This window comes from Saccopteryx leptura, chromosome 7 (genome assembly GCF_036850995.1).
Source record: "Saccopteryx leptura isolate mSacLep1 chromosome 7, mSacLep1_pri_phased_curated, whole genome shotgun sequence".
In the NCBI taxonomy this organism is placed as follows: Eukaryota; Metazoa; Chordata; class Mammalia; order Chiroptera; family Emballonuridae; genus Saccopteryx; species Saccopteryx leptura.
Window position 1 is genome coordinate 45,467,977 of NC_089509.1, and position 18,518 is coordinate 45,486,494.

Genomic DNA, 18,518 nt, shown 5'->3' on the forward strand with positions numbered 1-18,518 from the left:
AAGTGGGGTGGGGTGGGAGTCCGGCAGCACTGTTTTTTGGTGCTTTTTTTTAAGCTCCCAAGGTTATTGTAATGCCCAGCTAAGGCAGAGAACCGGGTCTGTGCTCAGAACCCATGTTAGTTTCTGAATAGATGAAGGCAGAAGGTAATGATCCAGGTTCAAAAAGGGAGTGAAATCTACAATGAGCCTCCCAGTTGGGGGAGAGGAGGCTAAGTTTGAAAGTAAATTTCCAGTTGGCTGTGTTGTAAAATTATACAGGGCAAGAGAGGCTACGGGAGACATGGCATAGTTGTCATGGGAAAAGTTACTGCCTGTTGGTGGAAGACCCCATTTGGGAACCAGAAAATTGCTTTCTAAGGTCTTGATTCTCTGGTTGTCACCCTGTGGCTGTAACTCTCTTACAACTTACATGGAACGGCTGGAAAGTGATCAATGTTTATTTAACACCTATTAATCATTCTCTAGCAATTTAGATATTTTATTCCATTTCATATTCAGAAATGGATGCATCCAAGATAGTTTTTGTATTCACCATGCTCCTTTTAAATAAAAACAAAACCAAAATAGCAGGGTCACTGCACTTTTTGATTTTCATTCAAAGACAACTCCTATAAATCCAGGCAGAGTTGGTGGGTGTGTCCGCATCTTGAAGGATTAGGTACATACAGAGGGGGAGAAGGAGTAGGACAATAGAGAGCAGGGTAGAATTGATGGGATAAAAATCTTTCTTCCATTATTTCTTAGCTGTGTTACTTTGGCCAAATTACATAATCTTGCTGAGTTTCCTCTCTGCACGTGAGACAATAAAAACCTACCTTGCAGGATCATGGTGAGATGAGAAATAACATGAGCTGAGTGCCAGCCACCATCAGGGCCTCCAAAAGGATAGCCACAGCTATTCCCGAGGAGGAAATGATCCTCAGGGGCTGGGGACAATGAGCCTCTGGTGTGCTCATACTTGTCTTATCGTGCAAGTTTTATTATTAAGCCAGTTCAAAATTCTAAACCTCAGGATAGAAGAGATAATGGGGCATAGACATGAGATAGTCACGGGGCTATAAAAAGAAACTTGTAGACAAAGGTTTGCACCTACACTTTTTAGGTTAAAGTGGTTAAATATTAGAGTTCAGACCTTTCTGAGAAGGTCTGCAAAGCTCAGGGAATAGAGCACTAAAAGTAGGTCTGCAAAGCTCAGGGAACAGAGCACTGTTTTATATTGCTGGTTCTAGTAATCAGCCATGGCATACTGCTTCGTTTCTCCAGAGCTTAACTTCTTTCCTAGGTTAAAATAGGAATCAGAGTGTTATCAAATGTCTAGACTTTGCAAAAGGAGAAGATGTGGATGGATGGCTAAATGACCAGGAATCCATGAATATAACTTAATTTTTCCTGCATTATGTTTATAAATCAATATATAGTCTTGTTCTTCCCTAATGGCCTTAATGGCTTTATTTATATTTTGTTACTAGAAAAAAAGCAATTTATTAATAAGGCCAGAAACCTCAGCCTTTTAAACTCAGACCAGTAGATTAAGTAACATATTTAATATGTTTTAGCAAATACAGTGAATCATAAAATTATAAAAGGCCTTTGTTGTAGCTTTATTGAGATAAAATGACAAACAAGCAATTGCACAAATTTAAAATGTACGATTTGAAAAACTTTGACATATCTATACATCCATAGAACCATTATTATAATCAAGATAATGAATATATCCATCATCTCTAAAAATGTCACAGTGTTCCTTGGTAGTCCTCTTATCCCTGTCTATCCCTCCCATCCCAGACCCCAGTCAACTATTGATCTGCTTTCTGTCACTATAGATTGGTTTGTGATTCCCAGAATTGTTTATTAATAAAACCATACAGTATATACTCTTTAAAAATCTGGCTCCTTTCACTCAGAATAATTATTTTGAAGTATAGCCATGTTGTTGTGTGCACTAATAGTTCACTTTGTTTCTATGGCTGAGCAATATTCATTGAATGGCTATCCCATAATCTGTTTATTCATTTACTTGTTGAGGGATATTTGAGTTATTACCAGTTTTATGCTATTACTAATAAAGTTGCTATGAATATTTATATGCAAAACCTGTGTGAGTCTATTTTTTTAATTTTTCTTAGGTAAATACCTGTGGGTATACTAACTGGGTGATATTGTAGTTATATATTTAACTTTTTAAGAGACTAAAGTGTTTTCAAAGTATCTGTACCATTTTACATTTCCACTGGTGGTATGCAAACATTCTAGTTCCTCCATATTCTGTAATAGGTTGGATTGTATTCTTCCAAAAGTTCTTCAAGTCCAAACGCCAAGTGCTTGTGAATGTGATCATATTTGGAAACAAGATCCTTCCAGATGATCAAATTAAGATAAGGTCATCTTGACTGGTGTCTTCATAAAGAGCGGACACTTGGACAACGGTCAGACACACACATGGGAGAATGCCGTGTGAAGAGGAGGCAGAGATGGGGTGATGCACCTACAAGTTCAAGAGTGCTGAAGACATCCAGCAAACCACCAGAGGCTAAGAGAGAGGCCTGGAACAGTGCTGTCCCTCAGAAGGAGCCAAGCTTTCCAACACTGACTTTGCACTTCTCACCTCCAAACCTGTGAACCAATAAATTTCTGTTGTTTAAGCCACCTAATTTATAGTACTTTGTTGTGGGAATTCTAGGAAGCTTTGGTATGGTTAGGCTTTCAAATTTTAGCTAGTAGAGTATGGTAGTATTTCACCGTGTTTTAAATTTGCATTTCTCATACAGCATCATGACTATAGTTAATAAGTATATATTTGTACACTTGAAATTTGCTAAGAGACTAGATTTTAAATGTTTTCATCAAACTGGAAAGCCACATGCAAAAGAATGAAACTGGACTACAGTTTGTCCCCCTGTACTAAAATTAACTCAAAATGGATCAAAGATCTAAACATAAGACCTGAAACAATAAAGTACATAGAAGAAGACATAGGTACTAAACTCATGGACCTGGGTTTTAAAGAGCATTTTATGAATTTGACTCCAAAGGCAAGAGAAGTGAAGGCAAAGATAAATGAATGGGACTACATCAGACTAAGAAGTTTTTGCTCAGCAAGAAAAACTGATAACAAAATAAACAGACAGCCAACTAAATGGGAAATGATATTTTCAAACAACAGCTCAGATAAGGGCCTAATATCCAAAATATACAAAGAACTCATAAAACTCAACAATAAACAAACAAACAATCCAATAAAAAAATGGGAAGAGGACATGAACAGATACTTCTCCCAGGAAGAAATACAAATGGCCAACAGATATATGAAAAGATGCTCATCTTCTTTAGTTATTAGAGAAATGCAAATCAAAACTGCAATGAGATACCACCTCACACCTGTTAGATTAGCTATTATTAACAAGACAGGTAATAGCAAATGTTGGAGAGGCTGTGGAGAAAAAGGAACCCTCATACACTATTGGTGGGAATGTAAAGTAGTACAGCCATTATGGAAGAAAGTATGGTGGTTCCTCAAAAAACTGAAAATAGAACTACCTTATGACCCAGCAATCCCTCTACTGGGTATATAACCCAAAAACTCAGAAACATTGATACGTAAAGACACATGCAGCCCCATGTTTATTGCAGCATTGTTCACAGTGGCCAGGACATGGAAACAACCAAAAAGCCCGTCAATAGATGACTGGATAAAGAAGATGTGGCACATATACACTATGGAATACTACTCAGCCATAAGAAATGATGACATCGGATCATTTACAGCAAAATGGTGGGATCTCGATAACATTATACGAAGTGAAATAAGTAAATCAGAAAAAACCAGGAACTGCATTATTCCATACGTAGTGGGACATAAAGTGAGACTAAGAGACATTGATAAGACTGTGGTGGTTATGGGGGGAGGGGGGAGAGGGAGAGGGAAAGGGGGAGGGGCACAAAGAAAACTAGATAGAAGGTGACAGAGGACAATCTGACTTTGGGTGATGGGTATGCAACATAACTGAACGACAAGATAACCTGGACATGTTATCTTTGAATATATGTATCCTGATTTATTGATGTTGCCCCATTAAAAAAATAAAATTATTAAAAAAAAATGTTTTCATCAAACCAAAAAAAAGTAACAATATGGGGCGACATGTTATTTAACTTTATTGTGGTAATCATTTTACAATGTACATGTATATTAAACCATCATGGTGTACATTTTATTTTATTTATTTATTTTTATTAATTTACTGTGTTTACATAGATTCCAGTGTCGCCCTGAATGCATCCCACCTCCCTGTATTCCCCTCAACATCTTCCTTGTCCCCCTCCCAAAGACACCCTCCCCCCTTCCCTTCAGGTTTAATTTCGTTCCTCAGTTCACATTGTTCCTTGGATTCCTCAAATGAGTGAGGTCATATGATATTTTTCTTTCTCTGCCTGGCTTATTTCACTTAACATAATAGTTTCCAGGTCCATCCATGTTGTTGCAAAAGGTAATATTTTCTTCTTTTTCATGGCCCCATAGTATTCCATAGTATATATGTACCACAGCTTTTTAATCCACTCGTCCACTGACAGACATTTGGGCTGTTTCCAGATCTTCGCTATTGTGAATAATGCTGCAGTAAACATGGGGGTGCATTTTTTTTTTTTTTGATCAGTGATATGATGTTCTTGAAATATATTCCAAAAAGTGGAATGGCTGGGTCAAAAGGCAGTTGCATTTTTAATTTTTTTGAGGAATCTCCACATTGTTTTCCACAGTGGCTGCACCAGTCTACGTTCCCACCAGAAGTGCAGGAGGGTTCCCTTTTCTCCACATCCTCGTTAGCATTTATCATGTGTTTTGTTAATGAGCGCCATTCTGACTGGTGTGAGGTGTCATGGTGTACATTTTAAATAAATAAAGGTTTCTTCATCAATTTTACTTAAAGAAAAAACAAACTTGCATTACTGTAATGACTAATAATGTTGAAAATATTTTCATGTGCTTATCTAATAGCCACATCTCCTTTGGTGGAGTATCTGTTTAAATCTTTTGCTTATTTTTTTTAAGAAAAATGATTATTTACTGACTTTTGAGAAGCCTTTATATATTCTATTGATTTCTAATAAAATAGTTTATGACTTGAGCTTTTTTTAAGTTGATTTTGTGTGTGTGTGTATGTGGCTTGAAGTATGGTCTATTTTGTTAAATATGTCATGTGTGCTTAAAATGATTATGTCTTCTGTTGTTAGGAGTGTTCTATCAATGTCAGTTAGGTAAGCTGGGACATTGTGGGGCTCACCTTCTTTCCTGTTTTTCAGGGATCACTGTGCTTTAATGCCTGATGTCCAGCGTCTTGAAAACCACTGTTTCATGTACATAGTTTTTTTGTTTATGTCGTTGCTACGGGTGGGAAGGTAAATATGGTCCCAGTTACTGATTATTTTTTTGGAAGCAGAAATCTCTTTGTTTGCGTGACATAGAGAGAGGGACAGAGAGAGGGACAGATGGGGACAGACAGGAAGGGAGAGAGATGAGAAGCATCAATTATTCATTAGAGCTCCTTAGTTGTTCATTGACTGCTTTCTCATATGTGCCTTGACCAAGGTGGGGGGGCTACAGCAGAGCGAGTGACCCCTCGCTCAAACCAGTGACCTTGGGCTTCAAGCCAGCGACCTTTGGGCTCAAGCCAGTGTCCATGGGGTCATGTCTATGATCCCATGCTCAAACTAGCAACCCCGTCCTCAAGCTGGATGAGCCTGCACTCAAGCTGGCGACCTTGGGTTTTGAACCTGGGACCTCTGCGTCTTAGTCCGATGCTCTATTCACTGCACAACCACCTGGTCAGGCTCATTCCCTTTTTTTTTTTGTATTTTTCTGAAGTTGGAAATTGGGAGGCAGTCAGACAGACTCCCGCATGCGTCCACCTGGGATCCACTCAGCATGCCCACCAGGGGGTGATGCTCTGCCCATCTAGGGCATTGCTGTGTTGCAACTAGGGCCATTCTAGAACCTGAGGCAGAGGCCATGGAGCCATCCTCAGTGCCCGGGCCAACTTTTTGCTCCAATGGAGCCTTGGCTGCGGGAGGGGAAGAGAGAGAGAGAGAGGAAGGAGAGGGGGAGGGGTGGAGAAGCAGATGGGCGCTTCTCCTGTGTGCCCTGGCCGGGAATCAAACCCAGGACTCCTGCATGCCAGGCTGATGCTCTACCACTGAGCCAACCGGCCAGGGCCGTAGATGTAAAATCTTAGAAGCCCGTTACTCAAGTCTATGGGCTAAAATATCTGTGTTTTATTTAAAGAAATTACTTCAGACCCATACTGTAATATTATGAATGACTCTAAGAATGGAGTATCAGGTCTTAATCCAATGTCATCAAAATGATATTTGAAGGACAAGGGGCTGAAAGAGGCATTCGCTCTGAGAAGCTGCTGAGAGGTCCCCACACTGCATCGACCCCTTTCAGGCCTGGAGGAGCCTGTGTCTGAGGCTTCCTGCTCATCTTAGGCAGTGTGGGAAAAACACAGACCAGCTCCTCCCTTTACCTTCCTATTTTTAGGTTCCATGAAGACCACTCACCTCCCATGAGCTCTGTCTTTCCTCAGATCACACAGTAGAAAATACCATCAATCGTCTTGCGGTTTTCTTACAGAAGTCCCATTCTAGTTCCATTCTAGTTGCCTTCCTTCGTATTTTTGGATAGACAGATCTTCCTGAACCATTCATTATTCAAGGATGGTCTCTTGGGTTAGTTCTACAAGGGTTAGTCATCTCTGGTCGTGTTGATTTGTACTACAATAGTTTCTCGTTTCTAAAGTAATTTTGTTTCCTGCTCTAAAGAGCACACACTCCCCTTCTGTGGTCTGGATAAAGGTACCTGTGTTTAAATTAAACCACCCAGGGGGCACAGCAGTACTTTCCATGCCATTCCACTCCCTGTGGTCTGAGCAAATCCTCCTCCTTCTGGATTTTCCCTGGTCCTGGGCCTTCAATGTATTCCCTCAGGGGGTAGTGTGACTCACCTGTGTGAATTACAGAAAAATCTGTGCATCTTTTTACTAGAGCTTTCTGTTTTGACTTGCACTTTCTATTCAGACAAATTCCTGCTTGTTTGTAAGAGCAATTATTTTCAAGAAAAGCTAAGCCCCAATCTGAACTGGTCTCGGCTTGTTAGCTCGAGTTGCTGAAAAAATGAAATCTGAAATCTGTCACTCATGTTTGTTATTAATCATAAATCGTTGTGGCCTTGTTTTTTTCATTAGTAATCTTTAGGACCTCATAACCTACATTATTCCTCCACTCCTTGTCCCCCATTTTCCTACTACCTTCCTATTTCTTAGAAAAGCCTGTGATTTGTGTTATGGGCTGTGCCTCTGGGAGGCCCAGCTAGGAAAAGGACCAAGTAAGAGGCATTATTGTGAAGCTATTCTTAGGACTGAAATAACCTCTAAGGAGCCACAAATGTTAATCTGAGAAATGTTGTTTTAAATTGTTTTTCCTTTATTTCCATCAATATCAAATTTATCCATCCTTTGAGTCTCAAACCTTTCTAAGTGTCACGACCCAGTGAGTATGATTAACGTTTTTATAACATTCAGACGTGAATTTTGTTGCTATTGTTCCTCAGCATGGAATCTGGGAGGCTAAGAGGCCCTCTTTGGAGGTTCACACTCACCTGTAGTTCCTGGGAATCCCCCTGGGGAACCTCACACGGTCCACGGTAACCTGTGGGTGCTCCCTGGGGAACCTCACATGGTCCATGGTAACCTGTGGGTGCTCCCTGGGGAACCTCACACGGTCCACGGTAACCTGTGGGTGCTCCATGGTAACCTGTGGGTGCTCCCTGGGGAACCTCACATGGTCCATGGTAACCTGTGGGTGCTCCCTGGGACAGCTGCCTCCACAGCACCACACGTAGCCCAGAAGGCTGCTTCGCGCTGCACAGCCTGAGCTGAGCGCCTGCCTCTAGGTCCTTTCCGAAGCTCCTGACACCCACCGTGTTCCCTGCCTCCACACTTCTGTTCAACCCGCAGCTGGAAGGAACCTGCTCTACTGCTGCCACTCACCTCCATTCCTCAGCACGATACTCTGCCTTCCAAACCAACAGAGCCCGTCTTTCCTTGGCCATTGGAAAGAGCTCTTCCCTTCTGTGTTCCGCTCTTTTCCAAGGGGCCCCACAATAGAACTGCATGGGCCCCAAGAATTGAACAGGTCAGAACTTCAGTTTATATAGAATTCTTTTAAGGTCTGGTTTAAGTAGATGTCACCACCTTTACCCAGAACCAGCATTTTCCTCTTCCAGCTTGACGCTTGTTCTGAGTCATCTAACTCATGGTATCAGAGACCTTTCTATGTTATTGCTCTTTTATTCACATCATGGTTTTTTCTTTTAAATTATCTTCCATTTACCTCCTCTTTCCCCTGTTCTCCAATCATACTTAGACCTCAACCTTGGATACTCTACTATTAGAGGCATTCAGTAAATGAAAATAGCTCCCATTTACTGAGCATATGTTAACTATTTTAATATATTATTTTACTAGTTCTCATCCAAACCCTAGGAAGTAAGGCTACTATGTGCAATAGTGATATAACATAGAACCAACCTGAGGACAGAAGCATCTATCAAATTGTTCTCTTCCCTGAGCTTCATAAGTGAATCTGAGGCACAATGAGATATTCACATCCTGTCACTGCTGAAGTCTAAGCCTGGGATATTAAATGGTGACTTTGTGTGCTGATAATGTTGTTCTGCAGCTACGGCATAAAACTGATAATCTGTGCTTCCCTGTGTCCATCTGAAACGGAAACCATTTTCAGGTTTTTGAATGAATCACAGAATTTTATTAAAATGAGGGTTCGCTATCCCTTAAAATGACTAGTAGACTTGATTAAATCAAACAATGACTGACCATGACCAACAAAACCTCAGAGAAAAACACTATATATTTCCTTTTTTGCCTTTATGACAAATTTATATCTTTTATTAGCCTAGTGTTTTCAATTTTCATTTATTTATATTTCCTCCTCCAATTTTATCTTCTTAGTAAAAAAATCTGGCACACTCCTTGCAATCAGTGAAACAGACATTTAATATGCAAAAACTGCAAAAAACATTTAATAGCTAGTCTACTTAATTAAAAATTTCATGATCCCACTGCAGTGTTTATAAAACTATAATATTCTGTAGAGGATGTAGTAAAACATAGTCATTTATTATAAAAGGAGGTCAATAAACAAATAAAGGGACACAGTTTTTATTTAAAAAGGAATGTATGAAACAAAATAGTTATTACTCAAAAGGAAAATAATGAAACAACTGGTAAGTTCCTTAGTAGCATTAAAAGGGTTTTTTTTTTGTTGTTGTTTTTAAAGATACTTCATAAAGGTGATAGCTTGAATTCAGGGACTTTTATACAGTGTAGCCTAAGAAAAACTTTGAAAAGAAATTGTTAGTAAGGCGAATTACAATGTGTATTTCCAGTAGCTTGTTTTCAGAACCAAAACAAAACAAAAAAACGAGGGCTTCATAATTACCCACACTAGTGGGCAGTCTGCGCGACAGCCATTATCCTTTTCTGGCTACTTGAGCCATCACCATCGCCCCATCCCCATCCCTGTCAGTCCCTTCTAGTTAATAAGCTCTCAAAGCGGTGGGTATTTGCCACCTTCCCCTATGAGCTCTCTCTCTTGTCACGCGGGTGGGCGCGTTCCTCCCCTCACCCTCTGTGCCCTGAATGGAGGCGTGCAGCGTCTCCTTCCGCTGGTTCCAACCCCAAAGAAAGCAGGACAGCTATGAGGACAGTGGTGTGTGCCCTCAGCGAGGACATTGTAGGAAGGAGGAGTCTCTCCAGTCAGACAACCAGTTTCATCCATTTACCATAAAATAGCAAGGTTTCCAGAAAATGCTGGTGTAGTTGGAAAGGCTTTGCTGCTGAGAGGAGATTCCTTGACATGCTAAGGCCCCTACCTCCAAAACATGCTAAACTTTCCCTCGGAACTCGTGATGTTGAACTTCACTCATGCGCACACAGAGGCAGTCCTCAGAGCCTCTGACTTAAAAGGTGCAGGCCAGGCTATGGAACAAACGCTAACTGGGCCAGGTGTGCCCCACGCTGATTCTCAGGCTCATGAACTTGGTTGGTTAGAGTCCAGTGCCCTGAAAGGCCTTTCTTTTATAGCTAGAGCTCATCATAACCCTGCAGTAACCTCAGCTAGGCTTTCATGGCTCAGTGCTAATCCGTTGCTATATCTGATAAAGCAACTCCAAACATTTCCTTCCAGGAGCAGATGGGTAGGGTAGTGGCACCTTCCTTCGCATACAGAGGAAGGGGCAGAGCAGAAGGTGGACCTAGTCAGGGACGTTCAGTATAGCACAGTGATTAAGACAGGGCTTTGGAGGGAGATATGCTCATAGTTGATAGTCAGTCAGTAAAAAGTGGCTTTTATCATTGTTTAGATTTATAAGACAGTGTAGCATCATGGTTAAGAGCATGGATTTCAGATCAAGATTACTTGGGTTCAAATCCTGGCTTCAAAGGTTACTAGGTGTGTGATCTAGATGAGTTACTTAACATCTCTGTATCTCAGTTTTCTCATCTGTAAAATAGGAGATAATAATGCCACCCATTGAATGGTTGTGCGCTCTGAATGAGTTAATTATATAATAATGCACTCGGAACAATAGATGTTACCAATTTTTAATTACAAAGCAAGCTATTTATTGCTAGTAAAATAAGAAAGAAATAATACATGTATAAAGGTGAGTTTATTTCATAGTAATGGATACAAATAAATAACAATAGATATAAATAAATCTAGTAAGATACATATATTAAAATAAGAAATGTGTGCATGTATGGACTCACACATATCATATTAAGTATAGAAAAGCAAATCGGATGAAAAAAGTGAACATAGTGACTTTTTACCCAGTCATATTGACCAGCAATGGAGTTTCATGATGTTGACCTGAAACAGGACCAGCCGCTATGCAAGGACCATGAATGTAAATACATTTCTGGCTGAAAGAGCAAATACTATTTGCATAGTAAGTTTCCTCATTAAACAAGCACCTGGTAATTACAAAGTTCAGATTGAAATTTCAAATGGAACTAGAACCACGTACAAAATCTTAAAGTTGTTAATGACACCAGAAAATGTGTGTAGACTGAATCTGTGCCTTCTGGTGACCGATTTCTCTAAGGACCTGGCCCCAGGACACGCTTACGAGATGAAAAATTCTGGGGTGCTCATGCTGCTCTGTCTTTGTTGGTTGTGAGGCCAAATGGGAGAGAACAGAAGGTCAAGTTTTATCCCTTCGCTCAGCCTGGGTAGATTTATGTTTAGATGTCTCCAACACACAGATAAGCAGCATTTAACACCCTGAGATCCATAGCCCAAAGAGTTAATGTCTTAGCGCAGTCGTGCGCCCACCCTTCTGGGTGCAGAAGCATCATCCCAAACTTCAGGCGTCTAGTGCTAAAATATCCAAGCGCAAGGCCTAAAATCCAATCTCCTGACCTCTTAAAAAGCTCCTATAAATCCCTGGACACTTAAGTTTTTTTTGTTTGTTTGTTTTTTGGGTTTTTGTTTGTTTGTTTGTTTGTTTTTTGCTTTTTAGCTGTGTTGACTTGTGTCTGTTTCAGTATAATGAAATTTAACAGGAGGGACAATTTCTCTTTATTGCATTTCATTCAATCCTTGTTTCTCATTCCCTCCGAATAAGGATTTTTTTCCCCATTTAGATTTCCATAGGTGAAGATGATACAAAATCATTATGAGTCATGAACATTTAAATACATTTGCTCTTTTGAGAGGTCAGTTTTCTCCTGTAGTTAAAGAATATGATTTGGTGAGATTGCTTCTCTGAGATCATGCCCCTTCAAGAAGTGTTAGATAGAATGGAGGAACGGGTGTGGGGAGGTGAAGGAGAGAGCAAATTGGAGGACTCTGGTTGCTTTGGGAGGATTTGGGATCTACTACCTTAGGCGGTCTCGAGGGAGTATTTCAGGGCACAACTGTTTCTAGCATTAAGCAGTCTGAAAGGGGAATCCGGACCAAATGAAATCTGCCACATGAACTCTCAGATGAAACCCCCATGGAGGGGGCCTTCTCGCTCTCATCTTGAAGCCCTGGGGCTGCAGGCCTAAGAAAGATGAGGACATTTGAATGAACAGCCAACCACCCCACCCCATCTCATTCTCAATAACACCTATACATATTTGTACCCCAAAGACTTTTCCTTCCTTCTTCCCAAATTTTGCAATTTTTCCTGGCTCTTCCCCCAGCCCAGCCTGGTAAACTCTTTGTTTCTTACCCCTCCCTTAATTGGCTGAGTGCTTTACTGTTCAGATCAACCTAACCTTGCATTCTTCTATTTAAATTTATGCTTTCTTTATAACCCAGATCCAACCGCCACTCTGGACCTGGCACAGGGTTTGCTGTGGCCACCCAACCCCAGGGGAGTTAGGTGGAAACTGGGGCTTTCCTACGAAGGGGACCGTGTGAGTCAGTGCCAGGTGACTTCCAGCTTAGACCTGGGAGACAGGCGGATCCAAGTGGATCTGGGATGTGGATAAACTGGACCCAGTACCCTGGTATTATACATACAATGCTTTATTATCTTCTCCCCATTGGGAGCACAGGAGCTGCTTAGTTTGTTCATTGTTGTGTCTGTAATCCTCAGACCAGGGTCTGACATGTACAGGATACTTAAAAACACTGAGTAAATTAATTTATTAAGCCCCTGCTATGTGTCAGGAATTGCTATAGGTACTAAAAGAGACAGGCATTGGCACCATTAACAGATGGAGAAATTAAGTAGAAAAGTGACTTTCTCAGTGTTATTCACAATGGGAGCGGTGTCTAGATTTCCAGATTTCTGGCTTTATAGTGTTTCAGCACAAAATTACTGTTGACTTCCTCTTTCCTTGTGTAAGGAATAGGCATTTCTAGGCATGACTTTTTCTAAGCTGACTCCTTTGTTAGTATTCAGTCTCTTTCTTATTTATTTATTTATTCCTGATTTGGAAAATGAGCATGGCACCATGGAATCTCCAAACGGATGCTCAGAAAAACAGCACTACCTGACTGGACAGTCAGTGAGGGCAGCCATACAAAGTACCACAGGCTGGATGGCTTGAACAACAGAAATTTAGTTTCTCACCATTCTGGAGGCTGAAAGTCCAGATCAGGTGTGGGCTAAGTTGGCTTCTGCTGAGGCCTCTTTCCTTGGCTTGTCGATGGCAATCTTCTCCCGTGTCTCTACGTGGTCTTCCCTCTGTGCGTATTTGTGTCCTAAACTCTTCTTCTAAGGATATCAGCCATCATGGATGAGGGCCTAACCTGACAATCTCATTTTAACTTAATTACCTCTTTAAATACCTTATCTCCAAATGCAGTCACATTCTAAGGTACTAAGGGTTAGGACAGAACATGAAATTTAGGGTGGGGACCACAGTTCAACCCATACCACTAACCTGGTCTTCACAAGACACAGGGTACCATCCAGGCCTGTTTGAAAAGGCCTCATACTGTGGGGGTTATAATCATGCCGCGGGTTACAGCCCAGTTCCTGCTGTCCTGTGTTCTGTGGCCCCGGACTGAGATCAGCACGGCGGTCAGAGCAGGTCACACAGGGACCCAGAAATCCAAGAAGAGAGTTTTGTACCAAGTAACTGAAAGGAATTATCACCCATCTAAGGCTCACTGTTTAAATTACCATGTTTATTTATGTCAACACATAATACAATAAAACAACTTACAAAACCCATTTTATCTTCACGTAATGTAACTCTTCAGTGAACAGAAGTACTCCTGTTAATGTTCTGGCCTTTTCAAGGTCCAGCCTTGGGTCAAAACGGTATTCAGACAAATAGCATATTCATCTCTCTATATACACAAGGGGAACACTTATATTTACTAAAGTCCCATTCCAGTAATCATACAAAAACATCACACGTTGAGATGAATAGTACAGTTGCAACTTGCTGTTGCTGTAGTTTCTCCCTAGACCTTGGGCTTCAGTCAAGAAGTAGTGGGTACACCAGCCCTTCAGATTCTAAGGTGATTGCTTAGTAGTTCTTTTAAATAACTATGTACTCCACAAGTGTCCGATTTACCTGAGTTATTTAGAAACCAGAAAAAAAAAATCTCCACATGATCAGTGTGTACAGATCTACCTGTAAGACTTGAAATTTACCATCGATTATTCTGTGTCAACTCAGTGGATAAACATGAAGCTTCTATTACAGAATGAACTCTTCACCTAGTAAAATACTTCACGTTACAATTTATTCACAGGTAATAAACATGGCACAAAAGAACAAGATTTCACCTGTACTCCAGTAGTCTAAATGCTCTATGTTCAGTAAAGCAAATGATAATTACCACTTAATGTACAAAATCTTTCTAGCATTTTACTGACAGAAGAATCAGCCTCATGCTGTGGAAAGAAGAAATGGTTTGGAGCTAGAAGATCTGGATTCTGGACCAGTTCTCTTGACTCTCTGCACCCTAGTTTCCTTAGGAGAATTAAAGGAGAAGAAAGTGCTTTGACAGTAGTATTTACTACCAGAAATATTATTCTGCAGGGCCCATCTTCGGTAAATCTTCAGGCAATTTATGGATCCCTAATTAGCCACATGTATTTTGCGAGTAAAATCTTATTTTTAAAAGTAAATGTACGATGCATATCTATCATAGGCAGCTGAAATGTCAAGTTAGTGTATGCAAATGGGAAAAGAATAAAGGTGAAAAAGCTTATTACCGCGAGGGACTTTTGTACTCTTGATGTGTTTGATTTAAAACCATTTACAATTTAGTTCCTTTTGTAATATTGGAGTTCTGGTTGAATAAATTAATCATTTAAAGTAATTCTTTAACAAGAAATTAAAATGTTCATATGATAATTAGAGGGGTTAGAAGACAGTGAAACTGAATAAAGTGGATTGAGAAATATGAGAGAAAAAATAGTTTGAAAACTCAGAGTCAGGAGGGAAACTGAATGAGAAGTTCATTTTTGGGTAATTGAAAAGAATCTAAATGATAGGCCTGTATTTTACTTTATTATTTTTTTTACTGGTGACCTCCTAATTCATAAATTACTTCTTCTTCATCTGTAAAACAATACTTCTTTGTGTACCTGACTTCTAGGTTCAGACAAATCCACAGAAATTTTTAACATTTAGTTTCCATTCTTACATTTGAGACATCTTTAGAAGAGTTGCATTCTTTCAGCTGAAATAAAATCAGAATCTCATTTTTTTTCACTTATTCATTTTAGAGAGGAGAGGGAGAGACAGAGAGAGAGAGAGAGAGAGAGAGAGAGAGAGAGAGAGAGGAGAGACAGAGAGAGAGAAGGGGGGAGGAGCTGGAAGCATCAACTTCCATATGTGCCTTGACCAGGCAAGCCCAGGGTTTCGAACCAGCGACCTCAGCATTTCCAGGTCGACACTTATCCACTGTGCCACCACAGGTCAGGCCCTCATTTTTCATAGACTCAAAAAAATCTTCCCTTAGGAAGGAACACGTTTACTAAAGTTTGGCATAAATTGGTGAGTGTGAGGATGAAATATGAGCAGATGGACTTGGTGACTTTGCTAAGACAAAGATTTCAGGTAACTGTATTCTTGCAACAAATAAGCTTCTAATTTCAAACATTTTTCAAATGCAAATCAGGCCCTCATGAATCATTTTGATGATTTTTTTGAAGGGTTAATGCAACATAGTTGGTATTCCTCAAATGATCCCCAAAGTCACCCCTTTGCTTAGGATATTTCTCTTCTTGATTATTTTGAACCTGCCAACATAGTCTCTAACCTTCATACAGAGAACGACTAATCATCAATGACCTATTATCTTAAACCAACCTCATTTTGAAGGAACAAAGAAATAAAAATTAAATAGTGCATTAACATTTCATATCAGTGAAACAGATTTTTTTTGTGCATAAAGAAGTTCTATCCATCTGTGAAAAGGTTCACCTTTTGTTTTTCCCTGTGTTTGTAGGTTACATTTTTAAAGGTGCTGGTGGAGCCTCTGTACAGTGGATTGGTTCCCTAGAAAATAAAAAGAGAGGTTCAGATGAGCATATGTACATTTTGTTACTATGCTGTTTGAATATATCTAAATAATTTCATTGCACATTACCAATTGGAAGAAGAAAGTCAGCCTCAATCTTGGACAGCATTTGAATAATTTTGATCACATTGATATGTCATACTTTTAGTATTTTAAAATTTATACATCTCCATTTTTAGTATATAGAACTAGTCCTGTGTATTCTAAAAATCTTACCTTTTTTTTGGAAACGCACTAATTTATTAATAGAAAACAGGACTTTAGCTGTTTTATTCACTGCTATTTTACTACCCCATATAGGCACTTGGTTATTTATTGAATAAGTAGAATAAACCAATAGGTGACTCAAAAAATAATGAGTGAAATCTAAAGCAAAATATGGAACAGTGAGCTGGTAGAAGCACACAAAGATGAATGACACAGTAGTACCTGCCTTTAAGAAACATGATTCTGGTGAGAGGCATCAAACAAAGGCATAAATAATCTTACTATAATGAGATAAAAATTCAGAAAGAGGAGCGACTAGTTGCTTGGGAGAAGTAGAGAAACATCATCAGGATAGTGAATACCTGCCTTGGATAGGCAAAGAACTAGGTGGCTTTTGCTTACTAGTCTGAGGAATCAGAGAGTCACAAGAGTCTGGTGTTGGGACACACTGGGCTCACGAAGGAGCACAGGTCCCAAGGCAGGTTGGGCAAGATGGCTTTGCCCTTGGGGCAGTGGGGAGGTTGTGGGCGGATGCCTGAATAATCCAGCTGTCCTGTTTGGGCTGTAGATGTGTTTCCAGGTGCTGTCACCAGGACCAGAAGGACCAAGGCTCTCTAGGTGTTTGAAGAAATGCCAAAGTTGATCTTTTTCTTTCTTTCTTTGGTTTAACTGTTTCTAGAAGGCACAAGATGTCTGGGTAAGACAGCGTTTCTTCCCTCTCTCCTTCCAAGGTTGAGCACTCAGGCTTTGGTATCAGAAAGCCTGGGTTCAAACCCAGCAGCACCACGTGACCTTACTTAAGCAATTCCAAGCCTTGGTGTCTTCATCTGTAGGAGGATTACCACAGTGCCTGCCTTGTCCATGCGGTAACATACCTTAGCACAGTGCCTGGCACACAGCACCTTCTCAGTAAATACTGTATCTTTTCTTTTTTTCTTTAATAGTTTTTTAAAGACTTTATTCATGTTGGAAAGGAGACAGAAAGAGAGAGAGAGAGAAGGGTGGAGTAACAAGAGCATCAACTCCTATATGTGCCTTGACCAGGCAAGCCCAGGGTTTCAAACTGGCGACCTCAGAGTTCCAGGTCGACATTTTATCCACATTTTTGCCACAGGTCAGGCAAATGCTGCCTCTTTTCATTAGCTCTTATTTATAGCTCGTCTTCACATTTGGAACTTTCTTTTCCTGAGGTTCTGAAGATACCTCCCCCCAGGGTATGGGCACTCTTATCATTTCCAAGCCCATTTCTGAGTATGTGTGGAGTCTAGGTCAGATCTTTCAAATTACTAAATCTTATATTTTGGTCTCTGTATTCCATGAGTGACAGAGGTGGTAGCAATTTCTAGTCATAGATCTGAAAAAACACGATCATATTGCCTTTTTTAGTACATTTCTCTTGGGTCCCAAATACCTGAATAAAATTAAAAATATTCCCTGGCCTCTCCTGCCTGTTGCCCTTGGATTCACTACAGTATCTTCATTTGGAGGAGGAATGACACCTGCACCTGTTTCTGTGCTGCCCAGAGCCAGGGACCTGGCCTCAGACTGAGGAACATGTTACCTTTGTGCATGTTACCTTCAGAGAGAGATGCTGTCTCAGTAATGAGGGCAGACAGAAAAGAGGCTCCTTGTGGAAGATGATGAGTGAGGGCCAAGTCACCACATTGTCTCTACTCCTGAGGTCCGCCTGGATAATTCTGAGGGCCCCCCTGCTCGTATTTAGTCCTGCTGCCATAAGAACCTGGGGTTTGGAGGGTGGAGGGCATACTCATGTGGTCTTAGATGCAGGTAGAGTACTATTTGCAAACAAAAATCACATGTGGAATATGATTAAGTTTAAGGGACTATATACTATTCAGTTTAAGTTGGTTACAGAAGAATAAGAACCTCAACTGAAGAAGAAGAAAGGTGAGAAAAAAAAAGAAGTGCAGGTGAGGATAATGAGTAGAGGCGCTGTCCTGGAGGAAAAGGGTGGCCAGGGAAATAGACCAGACACTCCGAAATGCAGTGTGAATGGCTGCAAGAAGGGCCAGCTTAGATCTGTGTAGAACCAGGAACTCTTTTGTGGGTCCATCCCATATCATATCAAACATATTAAAACGCACTCCCATCCCACTCTAATGTCATTTATATGCCCTATAAAGGAGATGATTTGAGTTTCAATTGACTGGTCAATTACACATTATTTTGTAGACCTTTAGCTGAATGTTTAATTTTGAATATGTGGTTTTCATTCTGTATTTTGA

The 18,518-nt window shown here is 40.3% G+C and overlaps 1 protein-coding gene across 9 annotated transcripts in view; it reads right to left on the reverse strand.

The window, feature by feature from the left end:
• Positions 1 to 13,700: 13,700 nt before the first annotated feature.
• The window catches only part of ITGB6 (integrin subunit beta 6), a 164,591-nt gene continuing 159,773 nt past the window's right edge, over positions 13,701 to 18,518 (reverse strand). For all 9 annotated transcript variants that reach the window (XM_066345473.1, XM_066345469.1, XM_066345470.1 and 6 more), the window contains one exon: positions 13,701 to 16,043. In XM_066345473.1, coding sequence (XP_066201570.1) covers positions 15,945 to 16,043 — 99 coding nt within the window. In that variant the 3' untranslated portion in view covers positions 13,701 to 15,944. The remainder of the gene's footprint in view (positions 16,044 to 18,518) is intronic.